A 16,659-nucleotide genomic window follows, 5' to 3' on the forward strand; every position below is an offset into this window, starting at 1 on the left:
ATTCTGAGAAAATACATGATAAATATGTGAAGTAGCCTGCTAATATTAGTAGTAGCCTGCTAGATAGATGGATCGGGGTAAATACTGTAGGTGCATCTGGTCAGGCAGGTAAATTGATCAGGTAAAACATTCATGCTGATAAGTTGGTACATCAGATCAGCAAATAGGAGCTGGCAAATAGATTTGTATCACGCAGATATGCGAGTAGATAAAGGAGATCAGCAATGTAGATCATATCTGATTGACAGGCATGTAGGAATCTCAAATCAGGCAAGACGTGGGTAGTTAAGATCAGACTGGCTGAGAAGGTTTCTGCTGTACTATAAAACAGTAGGAATTTCAGGTTTCCTAAAAGCTTTAACTGTCCCAACTTTTTTCTTTGTAAAAAGGGAGGGGGGTTCACTCTTTTGGAGTAAGGGGTTCACTCTTTTGGAGTAAATTAGAGTAATTTAATAGATATCCGTACAATACATCACTAAGTCTTTTTTCAATCTCTACCTTTTTCATGAGTTCAATGAATAGGGATGTGCTGAACACACTTTTGTCTATTCTAAGAAATATCACTTTTACAACTTCATGTTCTGCCAAGTCACTGTTTGCAGTGGAGGAGATAATTGACATTACCAGTCCACAGATAAGCCCAGTGTCAGACTGGCCCACCAGGATACCAGGAAAACTCCCGGTGGGCCCAGGTGTCAGTGTGCCCTTGTGCTGCTAAACATTTGGCCTATTTCATGGACATTCCCCATTTCTATGAGAACAAAGAGGCTAAATAGATGGAATAATAGATTCTAGTATGTAAAACTATAAATAGAGGTTGAGCTAGGAGAGGAAGAATAATAGTACTGAGAGTGGGCCCCTGCTCTAAATTTTCTTTGTGGGCCCCTGGTTTAAGGTTTTTGGGTGGGCCCCTGGTATCCCAGTCTGACACTGGATAAGCCCCCTCTATAATGAGCTGCAGCTTGGGGAAGGGAGGGATTGTTTATACAAATCTCATGATCACTCAGGGGTGGGTGTGCAGTGAAAAATAAATCTGTTTTTAAATAGTGCTTTATAGGAGATTTTTAATAAAAACAATATAAAGAATACATTTTCAACACAAGTCCTATTTATTGTGCTCCTTTTAGCATATGTGTATTTAGGTGTATACTGTCCTTTAATGGCCAGTAATATTGGTGGGTACCAGTGTGTGTGCTTGGAAGCTGAATCTGTGCAATTATTCTGCCACTTCAGGGCACTATGATAAGAATGTCTGGCTGAGTTTCAGGGTGAAATGACTGCAACTAAATATAGAGATGTTACCCCTGTTTCAAACTTAATACACTTAGCAGAGCTATTTATAAGCTGTTTGTGTTTCACTTCTATTTTTTTTTCTCTGCCTTGAATGTTTTCCTTAATAGGAAATAAATATGCAGGGCTTGTCCCGCTTGCATGGAGTCCTGCTGGTTGTACTTTTTAGGGTGCCGACCCCTCTTACTGAGCACCAGAAACATTTTCCTTCAGAGGCCAGGGTGTGCTGGTGGGTTAACAATTGGACGTTCCTTACTAGGAGCCCATTTTTTATCAAGCAGTGAAGGCAGGAAAATTGTATTTTGGTGGGGAATGGGTTGGGGGTTAGAAACAATTGCCACACAGAGTAGTAGTTTTCTGCAAGAGAATTTACAGTGTCACACTACAACTGCCAGCATCTGTTGTCATGGTAACTTGCAGCTGAGCGTTGTAGCATATAACTGCTGGGCCAATATGTTTGACAGAGCCGCTTTATATTTTATTCCTATCTTTTTTCACATTGCTTTGGTTTTTTTTTTCTTGTGGTATCCCCATTTTGTCATATATCTGCTCCTCTGGCTTTTAGTCCTGGATGTGACACACACACTGTCATATGTCTACTTTACAAAGCACATATCAGTTATTTAAATAAGGTAAGCTACAGAGACAGTTTATTGCCAACAGATTAGCCACAATAGTGCAAGCTATAACACTGTATTTATTCTGTTTGTTTAGGATAGCAGCTACCATATTAGCTTGGTGTGACATAGAGTATTGCCTGAGTCTCTCCCTACTCACTCATAGCTCTGGGTTCAGATTATAGCAGGGAAGGGGAGAGAGAGAAGCAAACTGAGCATGCTCAAGCCCCAGCCCTGGAGGTTTAAGCTGAAAGAAGGAAGTCTGATACAGCAGCCCATGTATACACAATAGAAGGAAAGAAAGGTGGTGTTTCGTTTCACAGAGGACTCTGAGCAGCATTAGGTTTTGACCTTTCCTTCTCCTTTAATGCCTACTGCTTGCTAAATTGAGGTTCACATGCTTGAGGGTAGTTCTGTCAAAAATTCGTGGTACAGTGGAAGCCCACCAATCAGATATTTGCCTTGGTCCTACTGGCAGGCACTGCTGTGAATGGTGTATCATTTAATGCTGCACAATATGTTTGCACTAAATAAAGGATAATACTAAAACAAATATTTTGTAATGTAATGTGAAAAGTACAGAGAAAATATATTCTTATTGATTTCTAAATCTTCTAGAAGATGGTAGTGCCAGTTAGTGTGCGTTCTTAAACAGTTTATTTACTACCTAAAGATCTTTTAGATGGCCCTATGCTCAGAGTCTTCTTTCTATCCCATTTAATGCAAATCTGTAGAAGCTTCAGCTGCTGGTGGATCCAAACATTCCTATCTTCTGCTGATCTTTCCAGGACTCCACAATGTGTGGAATCCAAGGCGTTTGCACTCCCCTAGGCAGGTCTGCATATTCTGAGACAAATGTTTCAGACTTTGAAAAAAGGTCTTGTCCTGGTTTATAAAGCATTGGTTTGTATTGTAATATTTCAAAAGTTCAGCCTCTCTAGTATTCTACTCATTAATGGTCAACTGTTCTGTTTATAACAATGATGTTATGTAAGTGGCTCTGGAATGGATGTGTATATAACGCACACTGCTGCTTCCATTTAGGTGTTGCGCTCTGCAGCAGATTGGTCGGCTGGTATTAAGTACCATGAAGAGTCTATCCACAACGCATATGTGCATGTGATAGAGAACAGTAAACACTACATTTACATTGAGGTAAGCAGAGATGTATGGAGATGCATGTATTGTGTTACTACTGTATGGACTTGTATCTATCTTTAAATTCACTTTTGACACAAATTAAAAACTTTATTTCCTGGTTGTTCTTGATTAATGGTCTGGTTAATTAGGCAATTGATCTAGTGTTGATGGTATGCATCCAATTTATACACATACAACTCTTCACTTTTGTGCATTTATACCGTTGTAGATGTACATACACATCTGTACCCATTTAGCCCTGTCAGTGCACACAACATGCCATAGCCTTGTGTAAAGATACACAGTCACATACTCACAACCACGTCCAGAAAGGCACATACACACTAAAGAGAGTAAGTACACACTGGGGCTCATTTATAAACACTTGGCAAATTTGCCCATGGGCAGTAACCCATAGCAACCAATCGGTGACTGGCTTTTTTTCAGCCAACTGCAGGTTGAACAGTGAAAGCCAACATCTGATTGGTTGCCATAGGTTACTGCCCAGGTGCAGATTTGCCCAATGTTTCTAAAGGAGCCCCACTATGTAGACAGGCAAAACAAGCACATTGGCCATTAGCACTGGGATGATTTGAACATTTACTAGTTTGCTGATATAAAAGCAGGGGTTCATTTCCTAACATAGGTGCAAATGTGTGAAAAACAGATGCATATCTCATTAATGGGAATATTACAGTTCGGCATTAGAGGAACACTTCTGTAGCAAGCCATGTAAATGAATTTCATGAAGGCAACACTGAAGTTATGAAATCCAGTGCTGTGGACCATATCAGTCCAACAACTAGAAAAGGAGACATGGATAAAAAGCGTCTTCGATGTGAAGCTCAATGGATATATTGGTTAAAAAGCAAAGCCCCACACGGTCTAAATGAAGGCTTTACCTTCACACCATTTCTGTAAAATAATGATCGTTCGTGTTTAACACCTACATATAAAAATAGTACACACACTGGTACAAGTACATTTTAATTTATTTTACTTTAATAAAAAGTCACACAGGCAGGTCGCAATAAAATTGATTAATAACTATTTGAATATCACAGAACAATTTATTCATGATATTGTGGTATTATCAGATATTCAAAATTTAATAGAAATCAAGTTTAATATTTAATATATTTACGTAATCAATTAATTTGTAGCATAATTAATTATTGTATGTATTTCAATATGAAGTAGATATGAATCCCTCTTTAAATAATAAACTTAGCCATATATGGATTAGCAGTTTTCGCAATGTTATCTGGTAATGGGTGAAGCAACATTCACTGCAGAGCCCCGGCAGATGACAAGCAACGGAGTGAGGGTAACGCTTGCGCAGAATAGGCATTGACAGATTGTACTGATTCTGTAGCTTCGGTAACTGGAGGCGTTGAAGTATGGGCAACACATGCGCAGAATAAACCATGAATCAGCACGGTACCACACTTCCAGATAACTCTGCAGCTACGCAAGTAGGACACCGGTAGTAATTAAACAATGTGAACCCGGAACCATGCGGCAATTCATTGAGTATCCGTAGCCTATATAAACTGAGAATTGCATTGCTCTCATCACTTATGCCCCTGATGAAGCTGAACAGTCAGCGAAACTCATAGGGTGGCATAGGTGGACGGTGGAGAGTGTAGCTCCCCATGTAGACAGGCAGGTTTGCACATGTGGGAATATTGGAAGGGAGGGTCTGGGTACTGCACTTTAATGACTTTATTGCATTGAGCAATTGAATTTTGGCAATTTAGTAAGTAGAAAATACTGATTATAATGGAATCCATCGTTCCACCATATGCGGTTTTTAATTTTATGTATTTTGAAGGACACCATTCTGCACTGCTTTTAATTTATAAAGCAGAGTGTTTGTACGTGATTGGGCAACATGTTTTAATGTAACAAGTAGTAAAGGTTAAGTTTTATATACATTGCTGCAATCACTATCTGAACTGCTCAGTTAGCAACAAAATGAGGAAGTGTGTGTAGTATACATGGTACATTTGTTGCAAATTTGTAAATAATCACTTAACACTGTTGTAACTAAAAACAGTTCTGACAAAGGATTTCCCAATATTAACTGGATGTTACTTCTATTTACATTGTTTTGTCTTTTCCTTATTTAATTACTTCTATTTACTTATTTAATTTCAGAACCAATTTTTTATCAGCTGTGCTGACAACAAGCATGTTTTTAACAAGATCGGGGATAGCATTGCTCAGAGAATACTTAAAGCTCACAGGTAAATTCTTTCTAACCCATTCCCTTGTCTTTTTTTTTTTTTTTATTGTATTCTGCACCTTGTTGTGCAGCCGTGAGGCTTGTATTCTAGTAAGCTATGGGGCTGTAATGACTTAACTTTGCATGTAGCACGTCTACAGAACAATGTAAGGGGTAATATAAAAATGCATGGCATGCAAGGTATTCATAAAATTATTTCAGAAGATTAAAATGAAGGGTTTGCTGTTTCCTGGAAAAGCTTGAGGTTTACTGAGGTTTACAATGTCGTGCACTTTTGGTCTGTTGCTGGCATGATATCCTTGCGGTTCAAAAGCTGCAGACACAACACAGGGATGCCCATTTATCAAAGGTCAAATTTAGAATTCATGTGGATTTTTTTTAATTCGAATGTACTCACAATTCGACTGGGAGGTTATTTAAGAAAAGATTTGAATGTCTAATATTCGGTTGGTTACGACCCGAAAATTCGAATTGTATTTGATTCCTACGAATAGGGGTTTTCTCCCGAAAAAAAAAAACTTAATTGTCAGGAAGGCTATTAACATCTCCAAATGGAGAACTCTGCCATTGTCTTGTACATGAACTCAGCAGGTTTTAGGTGGCGAATATTCGAATTAGGACTGTTTTCATGGTTGAGAAGTGATGCATCTCACATTCGAACAGGGGGATACAAATTCGAATGTTTGGATTTTGAAACTCGAACGTTCGAATTTGAATTTACTATTCGACCCTTGATAAATCTGCCCCCTTACTGATATGAAATAAGTATTGTATACATGTCCCTTGGACAGCTCACACCTTACTTTAATCTGCAGAGTCCTACAACATTACAGTACCAACTTTTAGAAAAAAAAACATACTCTTTGAATGCACTGAATCAGACCTTAACACCGCAGAGAAGTCAATACCATATTTATTGAAGTCACTGAGTTTGTTTAAATTCTTACACTTTTTCCTTGCACTGGTAGAAATCCAGCCATTTAGAATGCTAACGAAATAGAAGTGAATATATGAAGTTTTGAGGTTAACATTTTGCCAGTTATTTTGTACATGGTTTACTGGGATCAAATTATAACTTGGAGAAAATGAATCACTGAGTGTCATTAAATGATTATTTATATTGGAATTCTGAAGCTCTTTGTTCTTTGTTGTAGGGAAAACAAAAGGTACAGAGTCTATGTTATAACTCCGTTGCTTCCTGGATTCGAAGGAGATATTTCCACCGGAGGGGGCAGTGCCTTGCAGGCTGTTATGCACTTCAACTACAGGTTGGCCTTTCCAGATATATTTTAATAAAATAACTGGATCATCTGTTTTGTTTTTTAATTCCATTACAACATTGTTCCATTCTGCTACTGAAATGTGCCAGTACAATGTTCTACAGAAAAGTTAGGCTTAAAGCAGACTCCTTGAACTTGTGAGTTTACATGCTGAAAAAAACATTTGATAAAATCAAATAAATTTTGCATGACCAAGCTTGTAGATGCAGAAGCTTTACATTCACGTTTTTTAAGCTTGAAGGAACAGTAACATCAAAAAATGAAGTGTTTTAAATAAATATAAATATAATGCAATATTGTCCTGCACTGGTAAAACTGGTGTGTTTGCTTCAGAAACACTGCTATTGTTTATATAAATAAGCTGCTGTGTAGCAATGGAGGCAGCCATTCAGGTTACACAGCAGATAACAGATAAGCTCTGTAGAATAGTTGTGTTATCTGTTATCCATTAGTTAACCTGTGACATAAAGCCTTTTTTCAATTTCTGCCATTGCTACACAGCAGCTTGTTTATATAAACTACAGTAGTGTTTCTGAAGCAAACACTTCAGTTTTACCAGTGCAGAGCAACAGTACATGATATTTTAATTTCTTTAAAACACTTTAATTTTTTGATGTTACTGCTCCTTTAATAAGTACTTTATTTCAAGTTCTTGGGATGTTCTGGGAGTTTTAGTTGGTACAATACCTTGTGCTCTGTCTGCTTTAACTCTATCCTTCCACAGTTTTTAGCGTGGCTCTCTCCTGCTGTGCAGTGATCAGATATAAGATCTTGCCACACTATTCTCCCCATAGCAGTGGGGTTGGAGGACATTAGAGCAACTGTAAACAGAGTTGACCCTTCTACCAAAAACAGTTCATTGTGTAGTTTTTCATCTAGGTAACAAATTTGCTTTTAGCCCAAACATGTCTGCAGCACTTCAAGTTGCTCTTACTCCTTGGATTTCTTGCTAATTCTGCATTCCAGCTTGATAAAAAAAAAAAACTTTTCTGCCAGGGAAGGGCTCCTGTTAGCACAAGGAATGCTTCAGAGCAGGCATAACTGGTTTATTTTGTCTGGAATAAGAGAATTCGATACCACCTTCTGGACATCTCTTTAAAAAGCTTTACTTTACTGGGTAGAGATGTTAAAAATCTCCATCTGAATTCTTCTTCAGGGAATTTACAGAAATCCAATGTAAGAGTACAAAAGCACCTTCCCATGTTAATTATTTTGTCAATGAAAGAAACAAACTGAAAGATCTGATCATGAGGGGAACAAAGACAAGTTAATAATTTATCCTGCAGTATGTCTGTGTTAGGCAATAGCTAAAATATAACTTTTATTATTGTTATAGAGTAAATAGTATGATCCCTGTAGTAAATGTATATGTAGGGACTGAATAAATGTCTTGCCAAATGGCATTATGGTGGTTGCATCAGATCTCTCACAATGCATTTCATATACAGGTATGGGATCCGGGAACCCGGTATCCAGAAAGCGCCGAATTAGGGGAAGGTTGTCTCGCGTAGACTCACATTTTTTAAAACAATTTCCTTTTTCTTTGTAATAATGAAACAGTACCTTATATTTGATCCAACCTTAGATATTATTCATATTTATTGAAGGCAAACCCAGTCTATTGGGTTTATTTAAAGGAATTGTTCAGTGTAAAAAAAAAAAAACTGGGTAAATAGTCTGTGCAAAATAAAAAATATTTCTCATATAGTTAGGCAAACATGTAATGTATAAAGGCTGGAGTGACTGGATGTCTCACATAATAGCCAGAACACTACTTCCTGCTTTTCAGCTCTCTTGGTTTACACTGACTGATTACCCTGGTTACCAGGAAGTAACCAATCAGAGACTTGAAGGGGTGCCACATGGTTCATATCTTTTGCTTTTGAATCTGAGCTGAATGCTTAGGTTCAATTGCAAACTCACTGAACAGATTTGTACCATGTGGCCCCCCTTCAAGTCGCCGACTAACTCAGAGTTATAGAGCTGAAAAAAAGAGTGTTCTGGCTATTATATTAGACATCTAGTCACCCCAGCCTTTATACATTACATTTTTGGCTAACTAACTATATTAGAAACATTTTTTTATTTTTATTTATCTAGTTTTTATTTTCACACTGAACTGTGTTTACATGATATTCTGGAAGACCTAAGGTATGAAGATCCGTTCTCCATAAAACCCCAGGTCCTGAGCATTCTGGATAACGGGTCCTATACCTGTACACATTATCTTAACCAGACAAAAGATCTATGGCACCCAAGGCAAGAATGCCAATGTGTGCCCCCCTTGTTACTCATTATCTACTGTCATACAGACTAAGTGGCAGACACACCAACACAGAGAGGGAGAGGACTGACGAGGAGCTTTTATTGGTTCCAATAATTGAGTACATAATCTGGACACTAAAGCTGCATTAAACCAAAATAAACCTTTGTGCATGTGCAACCACTCTCCTCAAACTGGTTTGCACCATAAGCATAAGAATGCACACAAACTTAATTTGTATCAACAATCACCCCACACACTACAGCCGAGCCTGTATGCAGTCGTTTTCTGTTTGTTTTATACAAATTCTTTGAATTAGCTGGAAGCTCATCCACACGTGCTCAGCTAGATTTATGTTACTCCTTGTCCTTGGGTGAGATCCAATGTGGGCAGCAAGGTTTATTTTCAGAGATATTTTATTTTAGATGCTAAAGTAACCATAATAATCACTTACCTATTATGGATGTATGTCCTTCCCAGAGGGTATTGCCTTAGATTACACTTTCCAGGGTGGCAAATAGCTGCCTCTGGTCATTTTAAAATGTTCCATCTTCTTCATCTAGAAAATAGTCATTTAGTGCAAAAAGCTGAATTGCACTCTAGTCCCATTCTGAGTGTAGGGGATAAGTTCTGCCTTCTAATGTTAAAAATCCTTATTTCTGATTCTGCCCTTGATATGTGTTTTGTTCTTGTTTTTTACTTTATTTGTACAATTCAGCCCCTCTTCTCCCCCTGGTGGCTACATTATATTTTTTTTTAATATATATGTACATGTGTCTAGCACCACCACCTGGTATTAAAGGGTTTGTTCACCTTTGAGATAACTGTTATTATGATGTAGAGAGTGATAGTCTGAGACAATTGTCAATTTGTTTTAATTTTTTTATTATTGAAGGTTTTTGAGTTATTTAGCTTTTTATTCAGCAGCTCTTCAATTTACATTTTAAGCAATCTGGGAGCTAGGGCCCAAATTACCCTAGCATTGGTTTGAATAATAAACTGGAATATAAATAGGAGAGGGTCTGAATAGAAGGATTAGTAATAAATTAGCAATAACAATACCTTTGTGCCCTTACAGAGCATTTGGGTTTTTTTTAGAAGGGGACAGCGACGCCCATTTAAAGCTGCAAAGAATCAGAAGAAAAAGACAAATAACTATAAAACTATAAAAAATAAATAATGAAAACCAATTGAAAAGTTGCTTAGAATTGGTTGTTCTGTAACATAATAAAAGCTACTTTAAAGGTGAACCTCCCCTTTCATGTATTTTGCTTAGCCATTATTTTGCTGGCACTCAGAGATACATCAGATGCAGGGAATATCCCTAAGAGCATTTGTTTGGGATATTCCCTGTATTGGCTGGGTCTTACAGTACCTCCCTTTTCTGATGCATTGCTCTGGTATAAGGAAATGCTGATGAATGTTAGGGGACAATAGTCACTGCAATGTTTATTTCCTTTATGTCAGAGCAATTACTTAAATATCAACCAGTAAATGGTTACCGGTTTTTATATGTTTTTGATCTGGTTTTTTTTTTTTTTTTTAGTTGATTTTAATTTGGATACTAGATGAGGACTCATGACTGTCGTACATTATCAGTAGCTTCAATTCATTGTACATTGTGACTTGTTTACTGCCTTTGGCCAATTTACGTTTCTCTCAGCTTCTGTTCTGACTGAGCCTTGTCTTTTAATTAAATATTTATAGGACCATTTGCAGAGGAGAGCATTCCATCATTGGACAACTGAAAGCAGAAAGTGAGTTATTGTGTTATTAATTCATTGAAAATATTAGCAGGGCTAGAGAGTCCGTATAATGCAGAAATTTGAAGAGAACCGCATCGTTTCGGGGGGGGGGGGGATTAACCCTCCCTTTGTCAGGATACAAACATTTGTGCTACAAACATATTTAAGGCATTTGGGATACATGTAATCCCACCCCTTTACCCATAGTCCACCAGGGTTCAGTGTATTCCAAAGTGAGGCTTGACACACATAGTCCATGTGTTGGTATAAAAGTCCAATTGTGCATCACAAAAATGGTTACATTTTACCCCTTTTGACCCAAACATAATTACCAATGTAATTGTATGACAGTCTAATGGGCAGTCGAGTACCAGGATCTTGCCCCAATCCACAATAAACAAATAATTATCAAAAATACATCAAAGTCCATACAGATCCACGTTTATTAAACACTCCTATTAAAAAATTACATACTGACCCACTGAAAACCCACCTTACTCATTTCATACCGGTGCACGCTGTACTCCTCTCTGCACAGGTTCTCTACACATGGATTAAACAACTGCAGCAGCACTACTATCTTTGATCAAACTTTTAATTTGTGTAACAACGGCAACGTTTCGGGCTATACCAGCCCTTTATCAAGCCTGATAAAGGGCTGGTATAGCCTGAAACTTTGCCGTTGTTGCACAAATTAAAAGTTTGATCAAAGATCGGAGTGCTGCTGCAGTTGTTTAGTCATAGGTGTATATCACATTAATCACACAGATTTAAAATTGAGGTAGTCCCTCCTATTTCTTGCTAAAACCAGAGGTTGGCCACATCTCCTTATAAACAACATACCTTTTTGACTATACATTTCTAGGGTCTTAGTATTAAAACCTGTATACATATCCTATATGAAATACATGTGAAAGCACATAACTCGCATTATAACATTAGTATAAAAAATATAATGGATATATATAAATATTAGGGCATAATCTCCTATAAAAAGGTGCATTAATTCATTGGTAAATGCTAAAGTGAAGAAGATGAATTGCTTATTCATTGATTTAATTGCTTTATTTGATTAAAGAGAGGAAGGTTAGTTGCTAGGAGGGAGGGGTTCAGGATTTGTTTCTGTTCATGTCACATGAATGTACAAATTATAATTAGGCATATCCCAAATGTCTCTCTCTGTGGTTAATGTGAGGTTATTTCTACATTGACTTTTACTGCCATTGAACAGGGTTTAGCAGTGCTGTCTGCCAATAAAATAGATGATAAACTGCTGACATTGACCAGGCATAAGTGTTCTGTGTGCATAGTTACACTACAAAAATTGTACATGTAAATAAACATCAGTCTGCATAGGGCTTCCATATTAACACACTGTAAGTCATTATTTAAAAATACCCAGGGGCTCATTTATAAACACTGGGCAAATTTGCATCTGGGCAGTAACCCATAGCAACCAATCAGTGATTGGCTTTTTTTCAGTCAGCTGCAGGTTGACCACTGAAAGCAATCATCTGATTGGTTGCCATGGGTTACTGCCCAGGAGCAAAGAGTTTATAAATGAGCCCCCCAGTGGTGAGCTACACTGCGATTTGCCTTCTATAGGTTAGCCAGTCTAATAAACAAAAATTTTCATTACCTGCTGTTTATAGTTGGAAACCAGTGGATTAACTACATATCGTTCTGCGGTTTGAGAACCCACGCGGAACTGGAAGGGAATCTTGTAACCGAGCTGATATATGTGCACAGCAAACTGCTCATCGCTGACGATAATACAGTTATTATTGGTAAGAGCTCTGCTTCAACAATGTATTTGTGTTGTGTCACAGAAGTAAAGGCTTAATGTAACATGATTTATGAATTCATTTTATGGTTCTTCTAGTGTTATTCTTCCGATGTGATTTAATGGTCAGTTTCTATGCAAAATGAGTTGTACAATATTGGAAAAATGTTCTCTGAAGCAGTAACCAGTCAGGCATTAAGCAAAATAATTCGCTTGATTCCTTCAGGAGACGGCACTGGAATGCAATCACACACACGTATTCCCAAGTAACCGTTCTATATAAGATTAACATTCATTTAAAGGTTTTAATGTTGAAAGTGTTACGTAATTCTACACTTTAGCAAAGTTCAGTATAAAGATTCACTTTTCCTTTGTCGTGCACAGTGTATTTAGGCAGTAGCACTTTTAGTATTTCACTGCATGTATATACTCTACCTGTATGTGTATAGAAAACGGATCCGCACACACACTGGTTAATGCAGTCGGGGTGTATCCCCTTTTATTCAGCCACCAAACATTCAACATTTCGGGGGGGGGTCACGGGGGGAACACCCACCCTTCATCATGATGAAGGGTGGGTGATCCCCCCCGAAACGTTGAATGTATGGTGGCTGAATTAAAGGGGATACTCCCCGACTGCATTAACCAGTGTGTTTGCGGATCCATTTTCTATACACATACGTTGCTAAGGGACCCGGCTGGGTCAACGTAAGAAACGCACCACCAGTTGCAGGATTGGTGAACTACAGGTGTGCGGTAGGAGAAATTACATTATACTCTACCTGCCCCACTTGAGAAACACCAATTGTTGGTCTGCCATAAGTAGAGGAGACCATACATACATACATACATACATACATAGATCTGGGTTTGTAATGTTACTGATAGGGTCGGTTTTGACCAATCATCTTGCTGTCCCTTTGGATCACATTGACTGTCTCATAGGGGCAACTGCTTCCTTTCAGTTATGATCTGATCCCCTTGTACAGGACACCGGCCAGGTTCATGTCCTATAGTATTGCTTCTTCATTTCTGAACAGAGATGAGCCTGTCACCACTATGTGGGTTCAAGCACCAAGCTTTCTGTACTACCCATCACAGCCCTAACTGCCCACCAGCATAGGTGTCTGCCAAGTGAATGGGAAAGGACTGCTGATGTGGAGGTTTTGGCTTAGTGTCAGGGGCCCTATCGGCTCCCAATGGGAGAAGTCTGGCCCAAGGAGGAAGCTTAGGGTTAAAGTCCAAGTTTGGAAAACTAAAGGGATCAAGAAATATGTAGTCCGGATTCAGGCAATAGTTCAATAGGCTGGCAGCAATAATCAAAGTCCAGAGTTCAGGCAAGCGTCAAAAGTCCAAGAATCAGCAATTTCAGAAAATTAGGAAAACCCAGGAATGAAACACACAAATCCTATAATCAGGCACCGAACCCGTGACCTGGAAGTCCTTTTATTTTCAAAGTTCGCACCAAGCGCGTGACATCATCACCCATCCACCCATGTGAATCATGGGTGCCGCCATTTTGGATAGGACACCGCCGGAGACGGGAACGCCAACTGACATACAGCATCCCAAATTTATCCCTCCTACATCGCTTGCTTAAAGGAACGGTTCAGTATAAAACTAAAAATTGGGTAAATAGACAGGCTGTGCAAAATAAAAAATGTTTCTAATATAGTTAGCAATAATGTAATGTATAAAGGCTGGAATGACTGGATGTCTAACAGAACACTACTTCCTGCTTTGCAGCTCTCTTCGTTTCCACTGATTGGTTACCACACAGGAACCAATCAGTGACTTGAGGAGGGCAACATGGATCATAACTGTTGCTGTTGAATCTGAGCTACATGATAGGGATCAGTTTGCAAACTCACTGAACAATTATGTCACACGAGGCCCCTCTTATAGTCACTGACTAACTCAGAGTTAGTTGAAAAGCAGGAAGTTGGGTTCTGTTTTGTTATGTTAGACATCCAGTCACTCCAGCCTTTATATATTACATAACTAGAACTATATTAGAAACATTTTTTATTTTGCACATATCTATTTACCCAGTTTTTATTTGTACACTGAACTCTTCCTTTAATATAAATGTTAAAACTCCAGGAGGGTTGACAGGTCTGCATATGGGAAATGGAAAATTGTTTGTATGGATATGCCATTTTTATCTAGTTTATCAGTTCTCCTATGCTGTTGGGTCAGGGCAGGGCACTGGTGATTTATGGCTAAATACGCCTTAATACATCCCACTCTGCACCGAGCGCACCCCTTTGGAGGTCTATCAGATGGAACAGTCCAATGGAGATATTGCATTTGGTAGCTATGGTCTCTGTCCCAAGTGCACCTCAGCACCCTAATATGATTATGAACAGTTGTATCAATTTGATCCAATCAGCTCCATGTTTCTATTTGTTTTGCTCCTCATGATGATCGGTAATTAGTCACCCATTTATAGGAAAATGAGAAACAGGGTGGCACAGAAGGTTGCTGGTTAGTTGGTTTGAATGAGGAATAAGGTGCCATTCTCTATCCTAATACAACTGGGCTGGGGATAGAGCTGTGCTTTACTTCTGATACATTTTAAGATATTGTTGATGTCACATCCCTGCCACCAGCCAAGGAGCATCTAAATGGAGGTCTAGAAAAACACAGTAGCCAAGATTCAAAGTAAATGGCAGCTTTCTAAAAGCCACAAACCGGAATCAGGGTCGCTTTAAATATTATTTTGTTGAAGTCAAGACAATAACAGTATTGATTCATTCTCCAATGGAATCTTCCTTGTCTGTGGAAAACACATTTTAGCAGTGGGATGTCTGTCAGAATGCGCTCCATCTGTCTTGAATCAACGTCAAGTTTAGCAATTAAACCTGTTGAACCTGTTATCTGTTCTTTGGAGAACAGAAAGTGCTTTGAAATGTATACGTTTTTGGCATATTCTGTACTTGCGCATCACATTTCCATCAGACATGTTCATAATATTGCATATTTCCAGGGGGAAAGCTGTGTAGCTGAAACCAGAAAACACACATTTGCATATTCTTTTGCAATGCATAAAATATCAAGCACTTAGTTCTGGCTTCTTTACTGCCTTTCTGTGTGTTCAGTGGGGGAAACCACAGCTTTGTTTCAGTGGTGTATGTGTGTTACTAGATATTAAGTGTAAGGCCTTTATTGCCCAAATAAGTCACAGCTACAATAAATGCAGTGCAACTCAAAGGGCCTTGTTATTGTTGGGGCACAGCATGCAGCTCAGACTGGGGCTCAGGTTGCCCACATGGTTATTTTTCATACAATATCTTTGTTACTCACACACCGCAGCGTTTACTAGCCCTCTTTAACTTTCACTCCTGGAGTGAACTCGCTTCCCCTTACTATCCACTAGCTAGCCCTCACGGCTCCAACCACCCACCAAGGGTCTGGCTTTGGTCTGCTGCTGCCAGAAGTGCACTCTTTTATATAGGCTCGTGAGTGGGCTTAGAGCCACCTACTGGACAAACCTGCATAATGTATTTACATTATAAAAAATATACTTTATTTTTACCACTTTACATGTGCATTCTGCAGCTAGCGTTTAATGGCATCCATTAGTAGGAGAGAGAGGGTGTAAATTACTGCTCAGCTGCCCAGCACTTTTTAATTTTGTGAAGCATAAATGTAATATAAACCTGCTTTGGGTGATGTATATTTAAATGATAATGAAGTCCACATTAGAGTGGAGGAATATTATTATTATTATTATTAACATTTATTTATATAGCGCCAACATATTTTGCCGCGTACAAATGTCCCAGGGAATGCTGCATCTGGCCTACAGGCCCCCATTTGGGAAGGTGGAGGAGCTCCTCATGCTGTCAAAACAAACTTGATAGTGTGGATGGCATCGTCGGAATAGGGGAAACCAAACTTGTATAAAATAAAAAAATCTTTATTGCTCCATGTTAAAACACAAAAGTATAGGCATGCACGGAAACCAGCTTTACGCATTTCGTGACTGAGTGTCACTTCATCAGGAGCTCCTCATGCTGTTCTGTCTCATAAAAAGCTGAGTTTACTGAGGGGCCCCAACCTTTTTTACCCATGAGCCATATTCAAATGTAAAAAGAGTTGGGGAACGACTCAATCATGGGAAAAAGTTCCCGGGGGTGCCAAATAAAGGATATGATTGGTTATTCGGTTGCCCTATGTGGACTGGTAGCCTACAGGAGGGTCTTTTTGGCTATAAACCTGGTTTTTATGTAACAAAAACTTGCCTCCAATTCAAAAATAGGCCACTGGGAGAAACATCCAAGGGGTTGG

General features: G+C 38.7%; 1 protein-coding gene across 3 annotated transcripts in view; it reads left to right on the plus strand.

Moving 5' to 3' along the window:
- The window catches only part of pld1.L (phospholipase D1 L homeolog), a 107,836-nt gene that overhangs the window by 86,704 nt on the left and 4,473 nt on the right, over positions 1 to 16,659 (plus strand). For all 3 annotated transcript variants that reach the window (XM_041562040.1, XM_041562039.1, NM_001136170.1), the window contains 5 exon segments: positions 2,952 to 3,062; positions 5,208 to 5,296; positions 6,450 to 6,563; positions 10,546 to 10,595; positions 12,236 to 12,370. In XM_041562040.1, the coding sequence (XP_041417974.1) occupies positions 2,952 to 3,062; positions 5,208 to 5,296; positions 6,450 to 6,563; positions 10,546 to 10,595; positions 12,236 to 12,370 (499 nt within the window).

This window comes from Xenopus laevis, chromosome 5L, assembly GCF_017654675.1.
Source record: "Xenopus laevis strain J_2021 chromosome 5L, Xenopus_laevis_v10.1, whole genome shotgun sequence".
Classification (NCBI taxonomy): Eukaryota; Metazoa; Chordata; class Amphibia; order Anura; family Pipidae; genus Xenopus; species Xenopus laevis.